The sequence below is a fragment of the Xenopus tropicalis genome, chromosome 3, assembly GCF_000004195.4.
Source record: "Xenopus tropicalis strain Nigerian chromosome 3, UCB_Xtro_10.0, whole genome shotgun sequence".
NCBI lineage: Eukaryota > Metazoa > Chordata > Amphibia > Anura > Pipidae > Xenopus > Xenopus tropicalis.
The window spans coordinates 110924298-110943321 of NC_030679.2; the positions used below are offsets into that span (position 1 = coordinate 110924298).

General features: G+C 36.1%; 1 protein-coding gene across 3 annotated transcripts in view; it reads left to right on the forward strand.

The window, feature by feature from the left end:
* ntrk3 (neurotrophic receptor tyrosine kinase 3) overlaps positions 1 to 19024 on the forward strand; it is a 347933-nt gene that overhangs the window by 292889 nt on the left and 36020 nt on the right. For all 3 annotated transcript variants that reach the window (XM_031899231.1, XM_004912649.4, XM_031899232.1), the window contains 2 exons: positions 3996 to 4126; positions 18020 to 18192. In XM_031899231.1, coding sequence (XP_031755091.1) covers positions 3996 to 4126; positions 18020 to 18192 — 304 coding nt within the window. The remainder of the gene's footprint in view (positions 1 to 3995; positions 4127 to 18019; positions 18193 to 19024) is intronic.

The following is a 19024-nucleotide window of genomic DNA, read 5'->3' on the forward strand; positions in this document are numbered from 1 at the left end:
AATGTTCGTTTTCAAATCAGAATTTTTCCAATTCGGTTCAGATTCGTGTCTTAGTAAATGTGCCCCTAGGTGTCAGTGCAGTTTAATCAATGCATACTGGCCCGGACTAGTAATCTGTTGATTGCGGCAAATGCCAGAGAGGCTGCTGTAAAATGCCATAGACAGTCACTATTTATTGGGCCTGTGGGGGCCTCTGTGTTCTTGAACCACCAGGGCCTATTTTGAATCTTAGTCCAGACCTGAATGCAGGTTTGTGGTTTTTAAAAGATCTAGTGGTTAGAAGCTTCAGCTATATACTATGCACTATTGTATAAGTCATTTAAATGGCTATTATTTTTTTTTAACTTATTCTGTGCAATTTAGTGATTTGAATAAATATGCAAAGTATATTCTAATTGACTCAGAATGAAGAAGGGAAGGGCCTTGCTCATAAACATGATAACCTACAGGTTTGCATTTAGTCATCGGAAGCTGCCAAGGACATAGCATCTCAGTAGCAGAGCAAGAATTTTTGGTCCATATTTTACTCTACTTCTTGTGCATAACCTCTCTATTGTACTTTCATGGAAACCACAGCACCAGTTATCAGGGAAGTATATATATATATATATATATATATATATATAGTATATATAGTATATATAAGTCACCCTAGGCACCAGACCTGGGTACACCCTCCCCAGACAAAAGAAATGATGTCACAATCCGCTTCACCAACGGATTTTCACTGGTAGGTCTGTGGAGGATTTCTTTCTTAAAATTGTATTGATTATTTAGGCACCCGAGGGCCACCCCCACTAGGCACAAGCCCTTTGGTGCCAATATATTAATACGCACTGGCAAGTATATTTGGATCCAATATGGAGTTGGAGTAGGAAAGAGAGAATATTTTTTTTTTTCCTTGTTGTGGACAGGGATGTTGTTTTCAGGAAAATGAGTAACCACAGATAATAGGAGTAATGCACTGAATGACTCAAACAACATATGGTGAGAGGTGTTGATTCTATATTGAAGAAAATGGCATATTACAATTTTTCCTGTTTTTGTCATTGCCGTGGAACAGCCATCCAAGACTTGCCAGTAAAATGCACCACAATAGTATAATAAATAATTGTGATCATCATGTTTATGAAGTGCAGGCTTAATCCTCCTTGAAAACAAGCAATGGAAGAATTACAGACACATGCAAACTACTCTTTTGAAAGACTTGAACTAAATGAAACCATTTATCCTCTGTATAATTGTATTTTATGCTCCAGTCTGCAGTTTGCCTTTTGCAAGTGAGAGACAATATAAAAAAGAGATAAACGCGCAACAGACATTTGGAAGGTACAGTTTTGCTCTGTTAGGTTTCTTTCCCCATATAACCCCAAACAGCTCCCCCAGGCACCAATCAGATCAGAGCAGGGTTCTCTGAATGTCAGTGACAGTTTATCTCCATTCCTTAGCTTCTGACATTTAGTTACAATAAGAAGGAATGCAGATTAAGAAACTTAAAAAAAAGCAGAGGAACATTTTATGCAACTATCTGCAACTGAGGAAATTAGATAACAGAAATATTTGTCCAAGTGTTTATTTGTTTAAAAATCCAAAATATTTTTGCCTTGAATGATCTCTGCAAACTGGGTCTAACAATAATTACTATTCAACAGAGATTATTATTAAATAAAGCCTATTACTATAATTAATTATCATTAGTGCTTGTTATATAAACAGACAAAATTATACTGTGTTGGGTCAGGTTTAATATGAATGTACCTCTAATTAACACTTCCGCTTCTTGCTTCTCACCTCAAACACATGAACTGTCTCTACTTCAGTAAGTCTTCAAATAGGATATTGTCATCTAGTCTTTCATACAGGAAGCACAAAAAAATGATTGTATTTATTGTAATTTATATATACAATAAACCTAGGGTGGGCCATACAAGGGCTGATTACTGGTGGCACTTAGCCTCTTCAATTCAAGTCTACAGCATATTGGCCAATGTATGGGTGCCTTCCAAAGGTCTCTACAACAAATATTTGGTTGGTTTGCAAATCCTGCTGGGTGAGTATAGCACTGGGGTGTTGATACAGTCATCTCCCAACAGAGACCCAATTTGGTCCTGCACATTGGTGTCCAAACTGCAAAAAAGATCTTGTCATCAGCTGACCTTCTCAAACAAGTTCATCTATTTGTGTATGACCAGTTTGATTCATTCTGCAGAGTTCTTCACAATTACATTTTTTCAGTAAACTTAACAGAATTAAATAAAAACAAGGAACTGTTTTTGCTCCTCATATTTCACTATCATTTGGACGATGCCAAAAATGTTTTTAGGAGGCTTATCTTTGAGTTAATGAAAAACTGCCTTTAATTTTATTTTTTGACATTATATTTAGCAATGGTATAAAATAACATTTTAAAATAACATTCTAATAACATAGAAATCATTTAACTATCATTATTGGGTACACCTGAACTTACTATTTGTTTATTGCAGATAAACAAGCCTGATGTTCTAATTATTGTTTTTTTGGGAGGCTATACTTAAATACTCCAATACTCTGAACTGAAAATAAAATACACTATTAATTCTAGAACTAACCCCCCCCCACTGGCAAAAGTGCCCATAGTTTGACCTCAATTGCCCCCTCTCCCTGCTCCTTCCCTGCAGTGTCTATTACAGTGTCAGACTGGCCCACCAGGATACCAGGAAATCTCCCGATGTCAGTGGGCCCTCTTGCTTCTAAATATTTTCTGAAGTTAGACTGGTCCATCGGGATACCAGGAAAACGCCAGGTGGCCTGCTTCATGTTTATTCCCTATTCCTGTATGAGAACAAAGAGGAATAAAGAGACCAAGATAATAAAGAGATTAAATGAGCAAAGGAGAAGTAATAGTTTAGAGAGTGGGCCCATGGTTTAAGGTTTTCTGGTGGGCTCCAGGCATTTCAGTCTGACACTGGTCTATTAGATGCAAAAGAGTTCCTGTCTCCTTGCCAGGCGCCATCTTCAAAGTCTTTGCATTTTGTTAAACAAGTTTGCCCTCACTAAGCTTTCTGGAGCATGGGCAGTTGGAGGTAGTTCAGGATTAGCTGTGTATGCACCAGAAAGCTCTGTTCGTCTGTAAAAAAGGTAAAGAAGAGAATCAGAAGATCCAGAAGATGGTGCCTATTAACTCTGTGCTACTCTACATTTATAGGTCACTAGGAGGCACTTTTCTATTTAATAGACTCTCTGGGGAGGGAGAAGTGATTGGGGCCAAGTGAGGGCAGGCTATGTGGGCCTGTGGGGGGGGGGGGGGGTCAGGTCTCCTTTAACATGTATACATTGTTTCTACATTGCACATTATTCATGCTAAGGCAGGCGCACCCATTTCACTATGCAGGAGTTATGTTTCTGTAAGTCTCTTAAGTGTACAAATAACTACATTCATGTGTATCAAATAATGACAGAAAGAAAGGTTCAGGTTTTAGAAGTTTACAAGCAATAACTAAATATGAATCCTTGTAAAGTATTAAATAGGCACTTCTTTTCCTGAGTGCTTTCACAGGATAGGATGAAAGGAGAGAGTCAGGCGAAGCCTGGAACAAAATATTTGGTAATAAGGTAAAACAGAATATAGTGTTAAAAATAATAAAAAGTGATGCTAGCTTGTATTATAGCCCAGTCCGTACAGTGAAGCATATCAAGTCTTCCAGTTACAAAACAAGACATTTTCATACACTTGCAGAAGTAATTTGCAATATTTTGCTTGTGAGTCAAGCCAAAGCTTTAACTGAAAGAAGATGCAAACAATTTGTTCATTTCTATTCACACAGACGCACATTTCTTCCTTTCTGCGAATTTCAAGGTTAATCATTGTGGTGTGTAAGTTAGCTCACACTGTGAAGATACAATTTCACGGAATCATCTATGGTAGATATAGGGAAATGTATTAGAACTGAGAAATGCTAAATATATTTCATTACTATTGCTCTAAATAATATGTTTCTTTCTCTGTCACACAGATGTACAGTACATTAAGAGGAGAGACATAGTTCTGAAGAGGGAACTTGGAGAAGGGGCTTTCGGGAAAGTGTTTTTGGCTGAATGCTATAACCTCAGTCCCACCAAAGACAAAATGCTTGTGGCAGTGAAGGTAACTATGACAAACATTGTGTTGTAATTTAAATTCAGCTCATGCATTACATACACTTATTTTTTTAATACCCAAGGTATTTACTTATGTATTTTATGAAGAAGAAACTAAAGTTATTAAATATTAGAGGATAATGAAACTTTAGAGAGGCTTATTCTTGTCAAAAAGAGCCCTATGGCTATATATATATATATATTTATATATATACAAGTATGAGTACTGCAATGGAAAGACTTTCAATTTTGTTTTACAGAACAATAACTATACAAGTAAAATGTGTTAGTGTAGCATATATTGTAAAATATGCATTTGTGGTATCTTTTATCCAGATAATAGTTCTAACACCTGTACTGTATCTATACATAATTGATATACATATTTAATGAACTGCAGTATGTGGGGTATAAATACAATAGAGTGGTGAAGGAGGCAGGTCACAGGGCTCTATCTAGAATTAGAATTAATTACATCACTATACATTGAAGAATGGCTAGTGGGGGTGGTTGTGTGGGTATACATGTAGTGGTTTTAATTCTCGACCATATATAATATTAGTTTTGTAGTTAATAAAGCAGAGATTACAATAATGGGTACAAGTATATAACTACTATAGAAAGTATAAGTCAAAAAGTCAAACTAAGGATAATGTTTGTCAGACAGAGAGCTTTCCCTGGACTACACCTATTTACCTGCGGTCTCTTAGCAACTCCAATTTAGCTCCATCTACTGAGTCAAAAACTGGACATCCTAAATCCATTTCCTTCTCAGCCGCACACTATCACATCAAGCATTGTCCCACAGGCTATGTTAAAAAGGATGTACTGGCAGATACTGTAAAAGAGATCATTTCAACAAAGCGCCGAATGTATTTATAGTTCATCAGAAAATACAGAGTTTCTGGTATTGGCATACAGTATTAAATAGAATGTTGACACTAGCACTGGTATTTTGAAATAAGAACTCATTTTCATTTCCACCTGATCCAATTAATGTTATGCCATTTTGTTTAACTACCCTATTGCCTTTCGGAAATGGTTTCCTATTTTCAGTTTTAGCCACTATTGTACTCTTAACTCTATTCTGAAATCAGCCCACACAAAACATATTTCATCTCTTATGTCATTTACCTCACTTAATACATCAATGTAAATTCTACAGCTTTTCCTCATCACATCCCCCACTTTTAATCTTAGCACCGAATGTCCCCATTATTGTTTCCTTCAATGTCTTTGTGGCATACTTGTTCTCCAGCACATAACTTTGTACTTAATCTTTGTTGAACTGCACTTTCCATTCACCAGCAAATTTCTCAACTTTATGCAAATCCCTCTGCAAAGACAGGGCATCCATCTCATAAGTTTTATTAACTTTAATAATTACATGCCATCAGCAGAAACCAAGGCACTGCTTTTAATACCCATTTCTTTGAGATTAATTATCCCATGTTATATGAGCAGACATGAGTCTCAAACTTTGTCATTCAGATCATCATCTCTTTGCATTTTGACTTAGGTCCAAATAATAAGGGGACAAGTTAGCAACACACAGAATTTTAATTGAGTTACAAATCATTAATATAGGGGAAGCTTCTATTATTATTATTACAGTATTAACTAACTAAGCAGCACTTTACAGATACACTTTAGGGCAGATTTACTAATCTACGAATCCGAATCCCGAAAGGGAAAAAATCGTATTGAAAAGAAAATTTAGCAAATTTTTCGCCGCCGTCGCGATTTTTCGTATTTGTTGCGACTTTTTCGTCGCCGTCGCAACTTTATCGTATTTTGCACGACTTTTTTGTCACCGTTGCAATTTTTTCATATTGAGCGATAGTAAACGGCGGAACAAACCAATCCGATTTTTTTGCGATAGCGACGAAAAAAATCGTGGGACATGCGAAAAAGCCGCGATGGCGACGAAAAAGTCACAAAATAACGATCATTACAAAAAAACGCGTTCAGACGCTTTCGGTCCGTTCGTGGATTAGTAAATCTGCCCCTTTGTATAACATGTCACAATAAAAATACACTAGGGCAAATTTAATCAGGAGATAATGAATCTGCTTGTGTGTTTTTGGATTGCAGGAAAGTGGAGGAAATCCCTACAGGCATTTAAAAATAATTTGTAGATAGTACTCAAAACCAAAATCAGTGGCAACAGTGAGCCACTGGGCTAGATTATGCAATAGTTAGATGATGACCAATACAACTGCATCGTCTCAGCATAGGGAGCAGCAAAATGCTGACTATTTTAATGTAGCTTTGAATAAAGACCTTTTTATTTTTTTACTTGTGTGGACCCTTATGAAATCATTTAAGTGTCTGACTGCTACTGTTGTTGTTAATGTTTATGGACTGATAAAACTGACCATGTGTGTATGTGTGTGAATGGGAGAGAGACCTTGGACTGTAAGTTTTACTGGGGCAGGAACTGATGTGAGTGATTGTTGTGTGTCATTTAAATAAGCAAACTAGGGATCATGAGAACGGCACTCTGCCCCTTGTGCCAATTCTAAATCCAGAGCACAACCACTGCCCTGGCACAACCACTGCTGAGGCACAACCAATTATCTGTGCATGAGGGGGTGCAGTTTTGGACTAGTTAGGGTTCTTTTACTTCCATCTGGGGCATTAGTAAATCATTCTTTAAGTCTGGTACATTTGTTCCCAAAGCATTGGCCAAATATATTTTAAGCAAACTTTCTTTATTTGCAAAATATACAAAGAGTATAAGGCCAGGTTTACTTCCATTGCCATAAATATAAATAGTTAATTAATGTTGGGCAGGTGTTTCCCATTAGAAGCAGTGTATTTTACAATGCAACTAAGCATAACATTTCCATTTATTGGTAATGAATATGTATATGTTTTTGATTAATTTCTTATAACCGTGATAGCTGCATTTGCGCAAAGTGAAAGATAGCAACCCCATTTATTCTGCCTTCTAAAGTACACTTAACATTGCTTATAAATGGTGATTGATTCCTAAATTGCATTTGGGATCATTTGGCCAGGAATGTTTCATAAATCAAACACGGTGGTGTTTTTACTTTTCTTCCATGTTCAATTACCTCTTAGAAAAGGAGTGCATTAGGACATGTAGAACTTACCATCCCTTAAATATCACAGTAAAGCTTTGAGGAGAAAAAATATATTTTCTTCTAAGGAACAGCATCAACAATATAAAGATATAAATGACTAAAACTAATAGACTGTGTGAGATAAGGATGGATGCTTTCCCATCTGCAAAATGTAGCTATCATCCATCTAAATATTCTTGGTCATGGTGTATCTCCAGAGGATAGGTAATTAAAGTAAAATTATTCTATGTACCAAGCAGCAAGATAAAGCAAAGGGCTGCAAAATACAACAGAATCGAAGAAATTGAATAAAGGCACACAGTGTAGGGCAAAATGTCCATTCTAGTTAGATTCCCTATTGAAATGAGAATAAACTCTTCCATTTAGTAGGAATAATCCTTAGTATCACTGATCTTATACGGCACAGCAATCGAGTAAGAACTTTTATATAGATTTAAAAAAAATATTATTCACAGACTAAATAAAAACAGTATAAGACAAAATCTCCAGTTGCCCAGACAATATTATGAAGATGTTTATCTATCTGCAATACTTGCTTCATAAAGGCATTAACGTCACATTACTTGTGGCCGATTGTGTTCACAACTAAATCTTGTGTTAGTTATTCATTGTTGATATACATAAAGAAGGTGAGAGCAAACGTAGGTGCACACATATCTCTTTAAAAAAAGATGACCTAACAATGGAATTCAAGTAAAATCATTTGTGCAGATTCATAATAATTAAGGTTGGCCCTCAGCATGGTTTGTTAGGAAATACAGGAAAACCAGAAATGCAAAAATACACCATGAGATGGATGATGGAGTTGCAGGGTCCAACTGGCCCACTGGGTATATCGGAAAAAATCCAAATGTCCCTGCCACTTGTCCCATGGCACTGTGAAGGTTGTGGTCTATGTGGGGGAGCGGTAGGGGGGGTCCAGTTTCCCAGTGCACCTGCACAACTCCACGCTGACGGTGCAGAGTTGAAAATAAGAATGCAAACTTAATTTTTAGCCACTATGCAAAAGGAGGAAAAGAAACCTTGTAAACATAGAAATATAAAAAGCTTACTATAGATATAATTCTATATGTAAATAAATACATTTAAAAGAAAACAAGCAAATTAACTCCTACAGCATATATGGCAGTTTGTTCACTTTTGCCAGAGTGCACCCCCTTCTCCAAACATTTGGAGATTATATGATCTGTAGGGAATATAGAATTATATTTCTTATGTCAATAATAAGTGTGACGAGGTGCACCACTAAATTTACAGGGTATAGTATATAAAAAAAATCTTCCAACCCAGGACGGTGCTTGTACTAAAAAAGCATTTCACAAATTTTTCACGTTTTGCAAATTTTTCTGTAGTTTCGAGAATTTTTGTGGCCAAGCGAAACGGGACAGATTGGCTTATCACTAGATACAGTCACCCCACATATACTCACAAATACATATTCAAGCTTCCAGTACTTGCCCCTTAGGGGTCAAACAATGTACAGTGTTTTATTTCAACTTTCAGGCATCCTGTCAAGTGGAACCTAGGCGAGCTACAGCAGTCCCTAGGTCTGTACACTTGGTCCCTAATCTGGAGAAGTGCACCGAAGAACCTAATCCTTAATAAATCTCCTTGGTGAAGCTCAGGCTGCTCACTAGCTACCCTAATTTTTGCACTCTGCATCTATCCATTGTTCAATAATCATTGCCTATGCAGCATGTACATAGGACTTAGAAAACAAGCTTAATGCTGCTGTAACACAAAATTGTGCATCCTTCCTGGAGCCTGGTTTAACAACAACAGCAAAATTGATAAACTAACCATAACACTGTCCCTAACTTGGCAAAATATCAAAAAGTCTGTATTGGATTTACTGTGCAATAACTTTTGAAATAATCATCTCTCATTCAGAGAGATCCTTGGTCATAGTCAAGTGGAAAAGACATAAACAATTTCTGTTTTTGTCAGAAACCATGATTTGTCAGTATAATCTTCCCTCAACACTACAGAAGTAATTTCAGTTATCAAAGAATGTGAAGATTCGGGTAAATAATGCCTTTTTTGTTATTTGTTTAGTTGAGAAAGGGCGAGTAGGGATATATATATATATTTTATTGAAAAAAATGTATGTGTACATATATTTATATATATAGTAAATAAATACATATGTGTGTGTATATTGAATCCTGTGGTTTTAGAGTCCTACTGTGCTGAAATTGGATGCAGACTGCAGAAGAAACAACCACTTGGAGATTTCTAAAAAGAAATAACTCCTTGAAATGCAAGTCTTTGTTTTCTTAACAAAATAAATGTGTTGACAGTGTCACCATCAAAAATAAGAAGTGACATATAATTGAGATATTATATTTAAGATATATGTCATGTTATATTGTACATACACATCAATAATGTTTTGTTACATTTAAAATTAGAGTTTCTAAAAAATGAGCGCTGCTAAAATATAATTAATAGTGATGAGTGAATTCATTGGCCAGGCATTGATTCACAGGCAAATTCCACATTGGCGAATTGTTTTGCTAAACTTCTGCAAATTTTGCAGCGGACAATTTGCAAGCACGTCAAAAAGGCGCAGTCACAGTTAAAAAAGTTGCACGTTTCTTCAGTTTGGCATTTTTTGGGGGACAGATTCGCTCATCACTAATAATTAATATACTTAGATTAAAAGTTAGAGCAAGAGGAAACCTATATAAAATACCACAGTGAAGCCAATGGGTATGTCTGCATTAGTAAATGCAAATAAATACAGTTATGCAGAATATACACAGTTTAAGTAAAGCATAGTGACTTAACCATAACCAATTGTAACAGGTGTATGTGTCTTCCTTGGTGTGACATTAAGAATAGTTTTTGTTGTAGTAAAAATTAATTAATGTTTTCTTTAAACTATATCTAATCATATGCAATCAAATTACAAATTAGTGGTGAGTGAAATTCTTGACACACATGGATTTGCGGCAAATTTCTGTTTCACCATTGGCGGATTTCTTTGAGAAATGGGCGCAGATGTTTTTAGTGCGAAGATTTGGCGCACGACAAAAATTGGCACACGCGTCAAAAAAATTTGCATTACCATTTCGTTAATTTTCCGCCATTTCGCAAATCTTTGCAAGTTTCATGAATTTTCCAGCAAATCGAAATGAGACAGATTCACTCATCACTTTAATAAATGCATAAAAACATCTCTTTATGATTCATGAGAAGCCTTTTTTAAGAGAAGTCTTATGTATTAACAAATTTTGAATAAGGGGACCAAAAAGGACATTATGGATGCAAAGGGTAGCTCAGAAGGATTAGAACAATCGTGTAGTCCTACAGACAAAATTTAAACTGCAAGTAGAAAACAAGTGCCATATCTAGGAGGCAGAGATTTAAATGTATAGATAACTCATAGGCTGTATTGATGGGGTTTATTTTATGATGATAAACAAAACAAGAACAAACTGTAACTAGGAAAACTGGTCAGAATAAGAATGAAGATAGGACCGAGTAAGGTCATGATAAATGAATTAGGTCAAGTGAATCACAAGAAATGCTCCCAGAAGCCAATGTGGCCACAGACACAAAGCACCTAACCCAGATTTTAATTTTGGGCATGAAACCCCTTTGTACTACGGCATAGGGTTTCATTCACCAACACTCGATAACTAGCAGTGTTATTATGATAAATGGCATGGACCTGTCCTTTGGGATGGTCAACACAATCATCACATGCAATGACAACAGTTTAGGGTCATTAATGAATTCTTGGAGGATGTATAGGATTTTATTGCCCAAAGGGAATAGATATGTGTCACCTGTGGTGCTGGATACTATCTGCCATTCATTTACAGCTCTGATCAATATAAGATTCTAGTTGGCCTATTTCGTATTTGCTGAAAATTGAAGCATCATTGGAGACTAAAAAGATCTAGAGACAAGGGATGTACTGTACACAGGGATTTCTACTGATTCAAAATCCAGTAAAGGCTATAGGAATGATAGACTAAGGGGCAGATTTATCAAAACACGAGTTTGAATGCCGAATGGGAAAAATTCGAATTGGAAACGAAAATTCTGAAGATCGCAAATATCACGAAAATGCTTCCAAAAAAATCATATTAGTCACGATAATATCATATTGGCGATCCAAAAGTCATGAAATTTTCATAACGAGCGATTGTAAACAGTGGCAAAACCGATCCGATTTTTCTCATGCCGAAAAAGTTGCACAAGCATCGAAAAAGTCGCGCAAGATACAAAAAAGTCGCGGAAAATACCATTGGACTGATCGAGCGAACGGTCGGAGCATTCGTGGATAAGTAAATATGCCCCTAAGGGTTTTTGGGGCAGTCTCAAGAACAATTTACAAGCTTTTCTTGTAATTATGTATTTATGGCCCAGTCTGAATGTAATTGTTCTTAGCAATAAAGCAGTAAGAAAATCATTCTATGGAGTTTAGCTTTACAACAGGAATGGTACAAAAAAAAGTAAAGCTCCGAAGGGGTAAAATCAGGGAAGGTTCATAACAATCAGAATAATAGAAAAACAAAGAAATTTAGGACAATGATGTTTAAACAAAAAAGAGAGTTTATGTTCTGGGCTGTCAAAGTTTAGCCAACAACCATACTCAAGCTGTTGTTAAAAACAAGGGAATCAGTCACATGTAGTATAGTAGTTAAGAAGCAGGGCTAAAAAAGAGAGCAGGAAGGCTTAGCAGTTAGAAAGAATGAACATTATTCTAGCAAAAGTAGCAACAAGAAAGAATTAGAAAGGGCAAGTATTTCTAGATACAGCAGGTCAAGGGAACCCTGGAAGTATCACATCCTCAAGGAGTTACTTCCTCCCTCGTGTCCAATTCCCCGGGAATTGTGTGCAAGTGATAAGAGTTTGTCTGAGTTAAAAAACATGAGTATAGGATCAAAATATCTCTGGAAATAGTGTCCAAATGCATTTCAAATACATCATTTTATTTCTGGTATTTCTTCTCTAAGAAACTGGAATTGCTGCACTTTTTTCATTAGTTTATTTGAAACATTTGTAAATCTTAATGACATTTGTTTTCTTCCAAGGAAAGGAACCAGCTGACAGTGCAATTTGTATTTGCCTGAGGTTGTGTCATTGAAAAGGATATTGTTAGAATGCACCTGATATTTCCAGCATTACTGTTGCCCATATTTCATCGCTGCTATTTTTTACAGCGGCAATCCAGAGCCATTCAGATCTCCTAATGCTTAAATAGTATTCACAATATACTGTATGCAATAGTCACTCATACTCTTAGGGGGTGATTTATCAATGGTCGACTTAAAAAACTCAAATTGAGTCGTCATAGGAATAGTCAAGCCATATTCTCAAACTCAGATTTTTCAAAGTTTTTATTCAAACGAGTTTTCCTTATTATTAAATAAGTGACAATTTTAAAATGCAAATTTATTTGATTTTGAAAAACAAACTCGTATGCACAAACAAATTGATAAAGAAGCTCATTAATCATAAAGTAAGAATGTTACATTGCATGTGTGTCTACAGTATAGCTCCCTTATGGGTCTCTAGCTTTACAATTACTCTTCCAGCATGTTTTCCTCTGATAAAACTTCATTCTCAGTACAGGTATAGGACCCATTATCCAGAATGCCCGGGACCAAGGGTATTCCGGATAAGGGGTCTTTCCGTAATTTGGATCTTCATACCTTAAGTCTATTAAAAAATCAATAAAACATTAATTAAACTCAATAGGATTATTTTGCATCCAGTAAGGATTAATTATATTTTAGTTTGGATCAAATACAAAGCACTGTTTTATTTTTACAGAGAAAAAGGAAATCAATTTTTAAAATCTGAATTATTTGCTTATAATGGAGTCTATGGGAGACAGGCTTTCCGTAATTCTGAGCTTTCTGGATCGGGTTTCCGGATAAGGGATCCCATACCTGTATTTCCATTTGGTTTTCCTTAATTCTATACTAGTCAAGGTATTAAAAAGCAGACTTCCTCCAAGTTCAACCTCAGTCACAGGCAACAAGTATATTTATTGGTCTGACTTTTATTTAATCTGGTCAATCATGGCCTGGATTTATACACTGAAAGCAATATATATGGGTTTGCTTTCTGGCTGAGATTGAGATGAGGAGTAGTTCCCCATTAATGAACCTTTAGTATGATGTAGAATGTGATATAACAGACAGTTAGCAAATGGTCTTCATTTTTTTTTGGTGCTTTTTTTTTCATTCAGCAACTCTCCCCTAGCAACCAGGCAGTGGTTTAAATGAGAGACTGGAATATGAATAGGGGTGGGATGGAACAGAAAGATAAGTAATAAAAGTAACAACATTTGTAGCCTCAAATAGCAATCGTATTTTGGCTGCTGGGGTCAGAGACCCCCATTTGAAAGCTAAACAGGCAAAAGAGGCAAATAATTCCAAAACTTTAAAAAACCAAAAAACTGGCACTGATTTCAAAGTTGCTAAAAGAAGTATTTCTATATCATAGCAACAGTTAACTTAAATGTGAATTACCATTGAAAAAGAAGCAACAGGAAGTTTTAAAATGGGTGATTTTACAAAAGTTTGATATTTATTTCTAGCATTTTGGTTGGTTAAAATATACTGTATTAGTCATGTTCTATGGCAGCCAATAGAAAACAAGTTACAGCTTTCTTTTAGACCACAGTTTCAGACAAGTTCACAAGTGATGAGCAAATCTGTCTCAAAATTCGCATTGGTCAATTACTTTCTCGTGGTATCTTGTTTGCCACAGCCACAGTTTCATTACAAAATACATGTGAGTCTTTTCGTATTTAAGGTTTTTTTGCTGCTTTTTCCAGAGAAAAGTTTTCTGTGCAGAATACATTGGGGTCTGTGGACGTTTATTTGTGGCAACTTCTTCACAGTGAAAATGTTTGTGGCAAATTCTAGAGCAATGGTAAAGTGCGGATTTTGTTGCAAATCCATACCTGGTGAAAAAAATTGCTCATCAGTAACAATTACTACTGACAACAGACTAACAGCCCACTACAAGGAGCTTTAAATGAATGCAATTGGTTTGCAGGGAATTATGCACAACTGCAACAACACTTATTTTGTTATTGGCTAAAACTGAATAGACTGAAAGCTTTCTGGGCACTAACAAATATAAAGAGCCAATATGGCAAATTACAGTAGCTTTCTCTTTAAAAAGATGTGATTTTATGAAGATTAAATTTATGAAGATTAGATATTTCAAATTATTATGCTTGGTTGTGTAGTGCTGGCCTTTCAAGCACCTGAGCAGGAAATTTCAGCTTCCTTTTGATTGGTTGCTATGGGTTACTGGACCTGCACCTTATATTACAGTTCCCAATTAAAATCATTACTCTGCCCTATTTGAAATCCAGATCCGTGTTGTTTTTTAACGAAAATATTTTTCACAGATGAATTCATTTAATGTTTTTAAGATCTGACCTCTACACTTTATGTTTGTCCTGAGCGTGATTTAAAATCATCTCTTACCAGCAAAAAGAGCAGTTATTCTGTTGCAAAGCAAACGGCTCCAAGCCCCCGAAGCAATAAGTTTGTAAAGAAATCAACTCCCTTTATGTAGTCTTGACAGATTTAAAGCTAGGATTAAAAATGTACTTTCACAGATCATGATCCAAATCAGAATAAAACTACACGAAAATATGATACTTACTGAAGTGTGGGTTTCTGGCATATCTTAGACTTTTATGGAAATAAAAATCATTTCCAAGAAGAATGCAAACTGCCAAATAAGACTCCAAGATTCAATGGGTTTTCAGATTATGAACACAATAAATCTGCATCATACTTATTTGAAACAGTCTATCTCCAGCCTGCTAGAAGTTTCTAATGATTCTTTTCCCCCTGGCCCAACACACATTTTGATATACATTATATTTACTATAGCATTCAGGTTTGCAGACAATGTGATTGTACAATTTTTACCCATTTAAAAAAGCTAGGTTTATTTCCAAGATAATAGCCCTTAACTATATAGTATAAAGTATGAAAGCACATAGTTATCTGAATATTGAGCCAAAATCAGTGATGTAACTATAAAGGACACAGACCCCACGATTGCAGAGGGGCCAGGGGACATGGGGACCTGGACCGTGGGTTCAGTTTCTGGAGGAGCACGAGATGCAAGTGGGGTAGAAGGGGGGTGGTGTGCACGCTGGGCCCCTCTAAAGATATTTTAGCGGGGGTGCTGGCATGGGATAGTTATGCTAATAATTTGTTTCACCAAAAAATGTGATTTGTGAAATGAAAAAAAAATTGCGAAACATGGAAAATGACATTCGGTAGACAAATACAGCACAAGACAATGTATTCGAAACACTAGCAAATTTTTCTGCAGCTAATTTTTGCTACCATTTCGCAAAACAATCCAAAAATGGGGAAATCATTGCAAATCCATGTCTGGCAAACAATTTTGCTTATAGCTGATATTTAGATAATGATGTAGAACTGGAACTATGGAACAATGGAAGTTCCCATTGATACACTTCCTTCTTTACTGACTAAGGTAAAATGATGATACATATTATAAGCACTGACATATTAAGCACACACATATTTACAAGTGCAGGAAAAAACACAAAATGGGAATCAAGAGGGATCATTTATGACTGTAAGTTCAGTGTGCGGATCACCATGTTTTTTAGCCTATAATGCAGCATTTGTCCTGTAATTCCAACCACATGGTGAGTTGTGCTTGCCAGAGTTGTATCCAATAGGTCAAAACAAGTGCAACAGCTTGTGTGCGTGTGGTAACACAACAACTGGGAGGTTAAAATTTTCAGAGTCAGGATTGCGTCACTTCTGGCGTGTGACGTTAATCTATATTCTGCATTCTATTATCAACAGAAATTAGTGGGTTAAGTAAAACACTGGTGACTTTTAGTTTAAGAAAGGAAAGTAAGAGGTAGAAAAAGGAAAGAAACAGAATATAAAGTTTGAGAACGAAGGAAAGGAAATTGAACTAAATATATTCTGTATATATATTATCTGCTGTCTCTGGATCTCTTCTAAAAACATCTGTACTGAATTTGTACAACTGCCCTTGCAAGAGTGGTTAGGTGTGAATGTGTTTTATTTGGTTAACAAGAAGGATGTTGTTATGTTAACCAGGGGGGAAATGTAAAGAGCAGAATAAATTATTTTTTGAAAATATTATTTCTACTGCAATCACTAGTTGGTACTGTAACATAGGTAAAGTCCCCAAGAGAGGCCATATAAGGAAGAGATTAGGATACTGCTTAAACTTTTGCTGAGAAGTGGAACAAGTGAATGGTGCCAAGATGCGATGGAGCCTGAGGTCTGTCACCTCAGAGAGGTTCCGTAGAAGAGGTACCATAGAGAGAGCAGTTAGTAAGTTAGTGGTAGGTTGGTGAGACAAGCAGCTGAGGCTCCAACAAGGAGATGGGAAGTGACCAGTGTTCTGACAGTACCTCGTCCCGATATGGACCCAGTGGTAGAGGGACTAGGATAAGCAGGACTTAGTGTCTCAATCACAAGACTGACCCATGTGCTGAAATCTGTGAAAGGTATGGTGTTCCTGATGGGAAGAAAGGAGTAGGGAAGTTGGCAACAAGCTGGGGCCCAATAGTTCATTGGGGATTTGTGTGGTAATTACTCTTGGTGTAATTATTCCAGTTGCACTGGTGACTGAATCCATCTGCAAAGTCATGTGAACCTTCAGTTTATTACTTCTGAAGTGGATACAGTTAGCCCCCAATATTGTGACAGTGGTATGCAAGTTGGTTTGTCAAGTAGTACCAGGATCATGTTATACCCTGCTGGACTTCATTGCTATCATGTTTATCTGCCTTCAAATCATTTGTGATTTAAATGCAATGTCCCACTTTCTTTTCTGTATGCATAAAATAAATCTGAACTGTGCAGATTGATAAACACATGCAAATGTAATGAAACAAATTACAAACAGCCAGCATTACATAAACCCCTTCACATTCTGCTCAGTTCAAATATGTCATTTGTGTTAAAATTTGTCATTTGCAGTTAAACCAGTATTTTATTTTACAGCGTAAAACCTCTCATTTCGATTTGTTACATGCCCTATATTGCTGTATTACTAGGAATAGCTTCTTCATTAATTACTGAGCAAAACAAAAGTGACAATGGATGCATCTCATTTTCTTAGAAGCTTCATAACTGAGCTAATAGATATTTATACAATATAGCCAGAAAAAAAGGAGAAATCAGTATTGAATAGTCTGATCACAGAGCATTAAGCATAAATAAAAATGAGAAACAATATGAAATCCTTATTTGGTTTGCAAAATATTTCCTCATTCTCTTGCCGTTTTATTTTGTTTACTCTGAACTGTTAATGTGTGATCTGCAATATTCTGCGCTACCTCTCTCTACTCTATCCATTAATAATAATTATTTAACCTGAGCAGCTTGCTCTTAAAATAGTCCCTGGTTTGCACAGCTTGCAACATTTGGCGGTGTGAATACAAACAAATCAATCAAACTTCAACCATAGCAATCTGGGAGCAGCATAGGTATGAAATATGCATTGCATCACTTTATACAGAAATCATTTTCCAAAGCTGCTTTGTTATATCAAAAAAAGTCAATTTCTGTTTGTCACATGTTCGAAGATTATTATTAACTTATAAAAGCATAGTAAATCATTGGGATTAGAAGTTGTAATTTAGATCATGAATCATTGGAAAGCTGTGAGAGTAAATGATATGCCTTCAGCAAATCAATTTGGCCTATTCAATAGTATGTGTTTCATCATCTGACAGTCAATTAAATTCTTAATTCATCTTCTTTCTGTTGCAGACCCTGAAAGACCCTACTCTGGCAGCTCGCAAAGACTTCCAAAGGGAGGCAGAGCTTCTCACCAACCTCCAACACGACCACATTGTCAAGTTCTACGGAGTGTGTGGAGATGGCGATCCACTCATTATGGTGTTTGAATACATGAAACACGGGGACCTCAATAAATTTTTAAGGTAAGAGTAACTACGGGTACCATGTGCAGGACTTACATGTGCATGAAAACAATATATGGATGTTGTTTCTCCCTATCAAATGTATCGTATATGGCTTACAAATTTGAGTTCTTTATGGAAACCCTATAAGCTAAGGTCATCCTAAAGTCTTTGGTTCATCTATAGAATGTGCTGAGTTAGATTCAGTTTGCAGATTAGTTCTTGCTGGCCCCTGGGCAAAATAACAGGTTTTGTCAGCAGATATGAAGCCAATGATATATAGATCCGTAGAAGAGTAATTTTAGAAGAGGAATGCTCAAGCAGTGATCAAGATGCTGTGTATGCAAAAAAGTTGCATATGATGGCAAGTGCTTGGGAAAACAAAAAAGTTGCCTGACTTCTAATTGGCAATATTATAACTGCTCATTTATTTAAAAATACAGGTATGGAACCTGCTATCCAGAATTCTTGGGGCTTGGGGTTTTCTAGATAAGTTTTTTTTTTATAATTTGAATCTGCAAACTTTGTCTACTAAAAAATAATTTAAACACTATTTAAACCCAAGTTTGTTTTGCTTCCAGGGATTTCAGATCAGGTACAGGGTACTGTTTTACTGGGAGACGGACTTCCCGTAATTCAGGTCTTTCTGGATAATGGTTTTTCATATAACAGATTCCATACCTGTACTATAGATAGATTTATTATAAAAACATATACATGTTGGAATATCCACTACAAAACATATATGGAAATTCAGATTGTCATGTTATTTGTTTTCACAAAAAGCCCAGTGTCATTAAAGCATTTTCTGGTGACATAGTGATATCTTGCTGTTCCAGTGAGTGGCAATGAC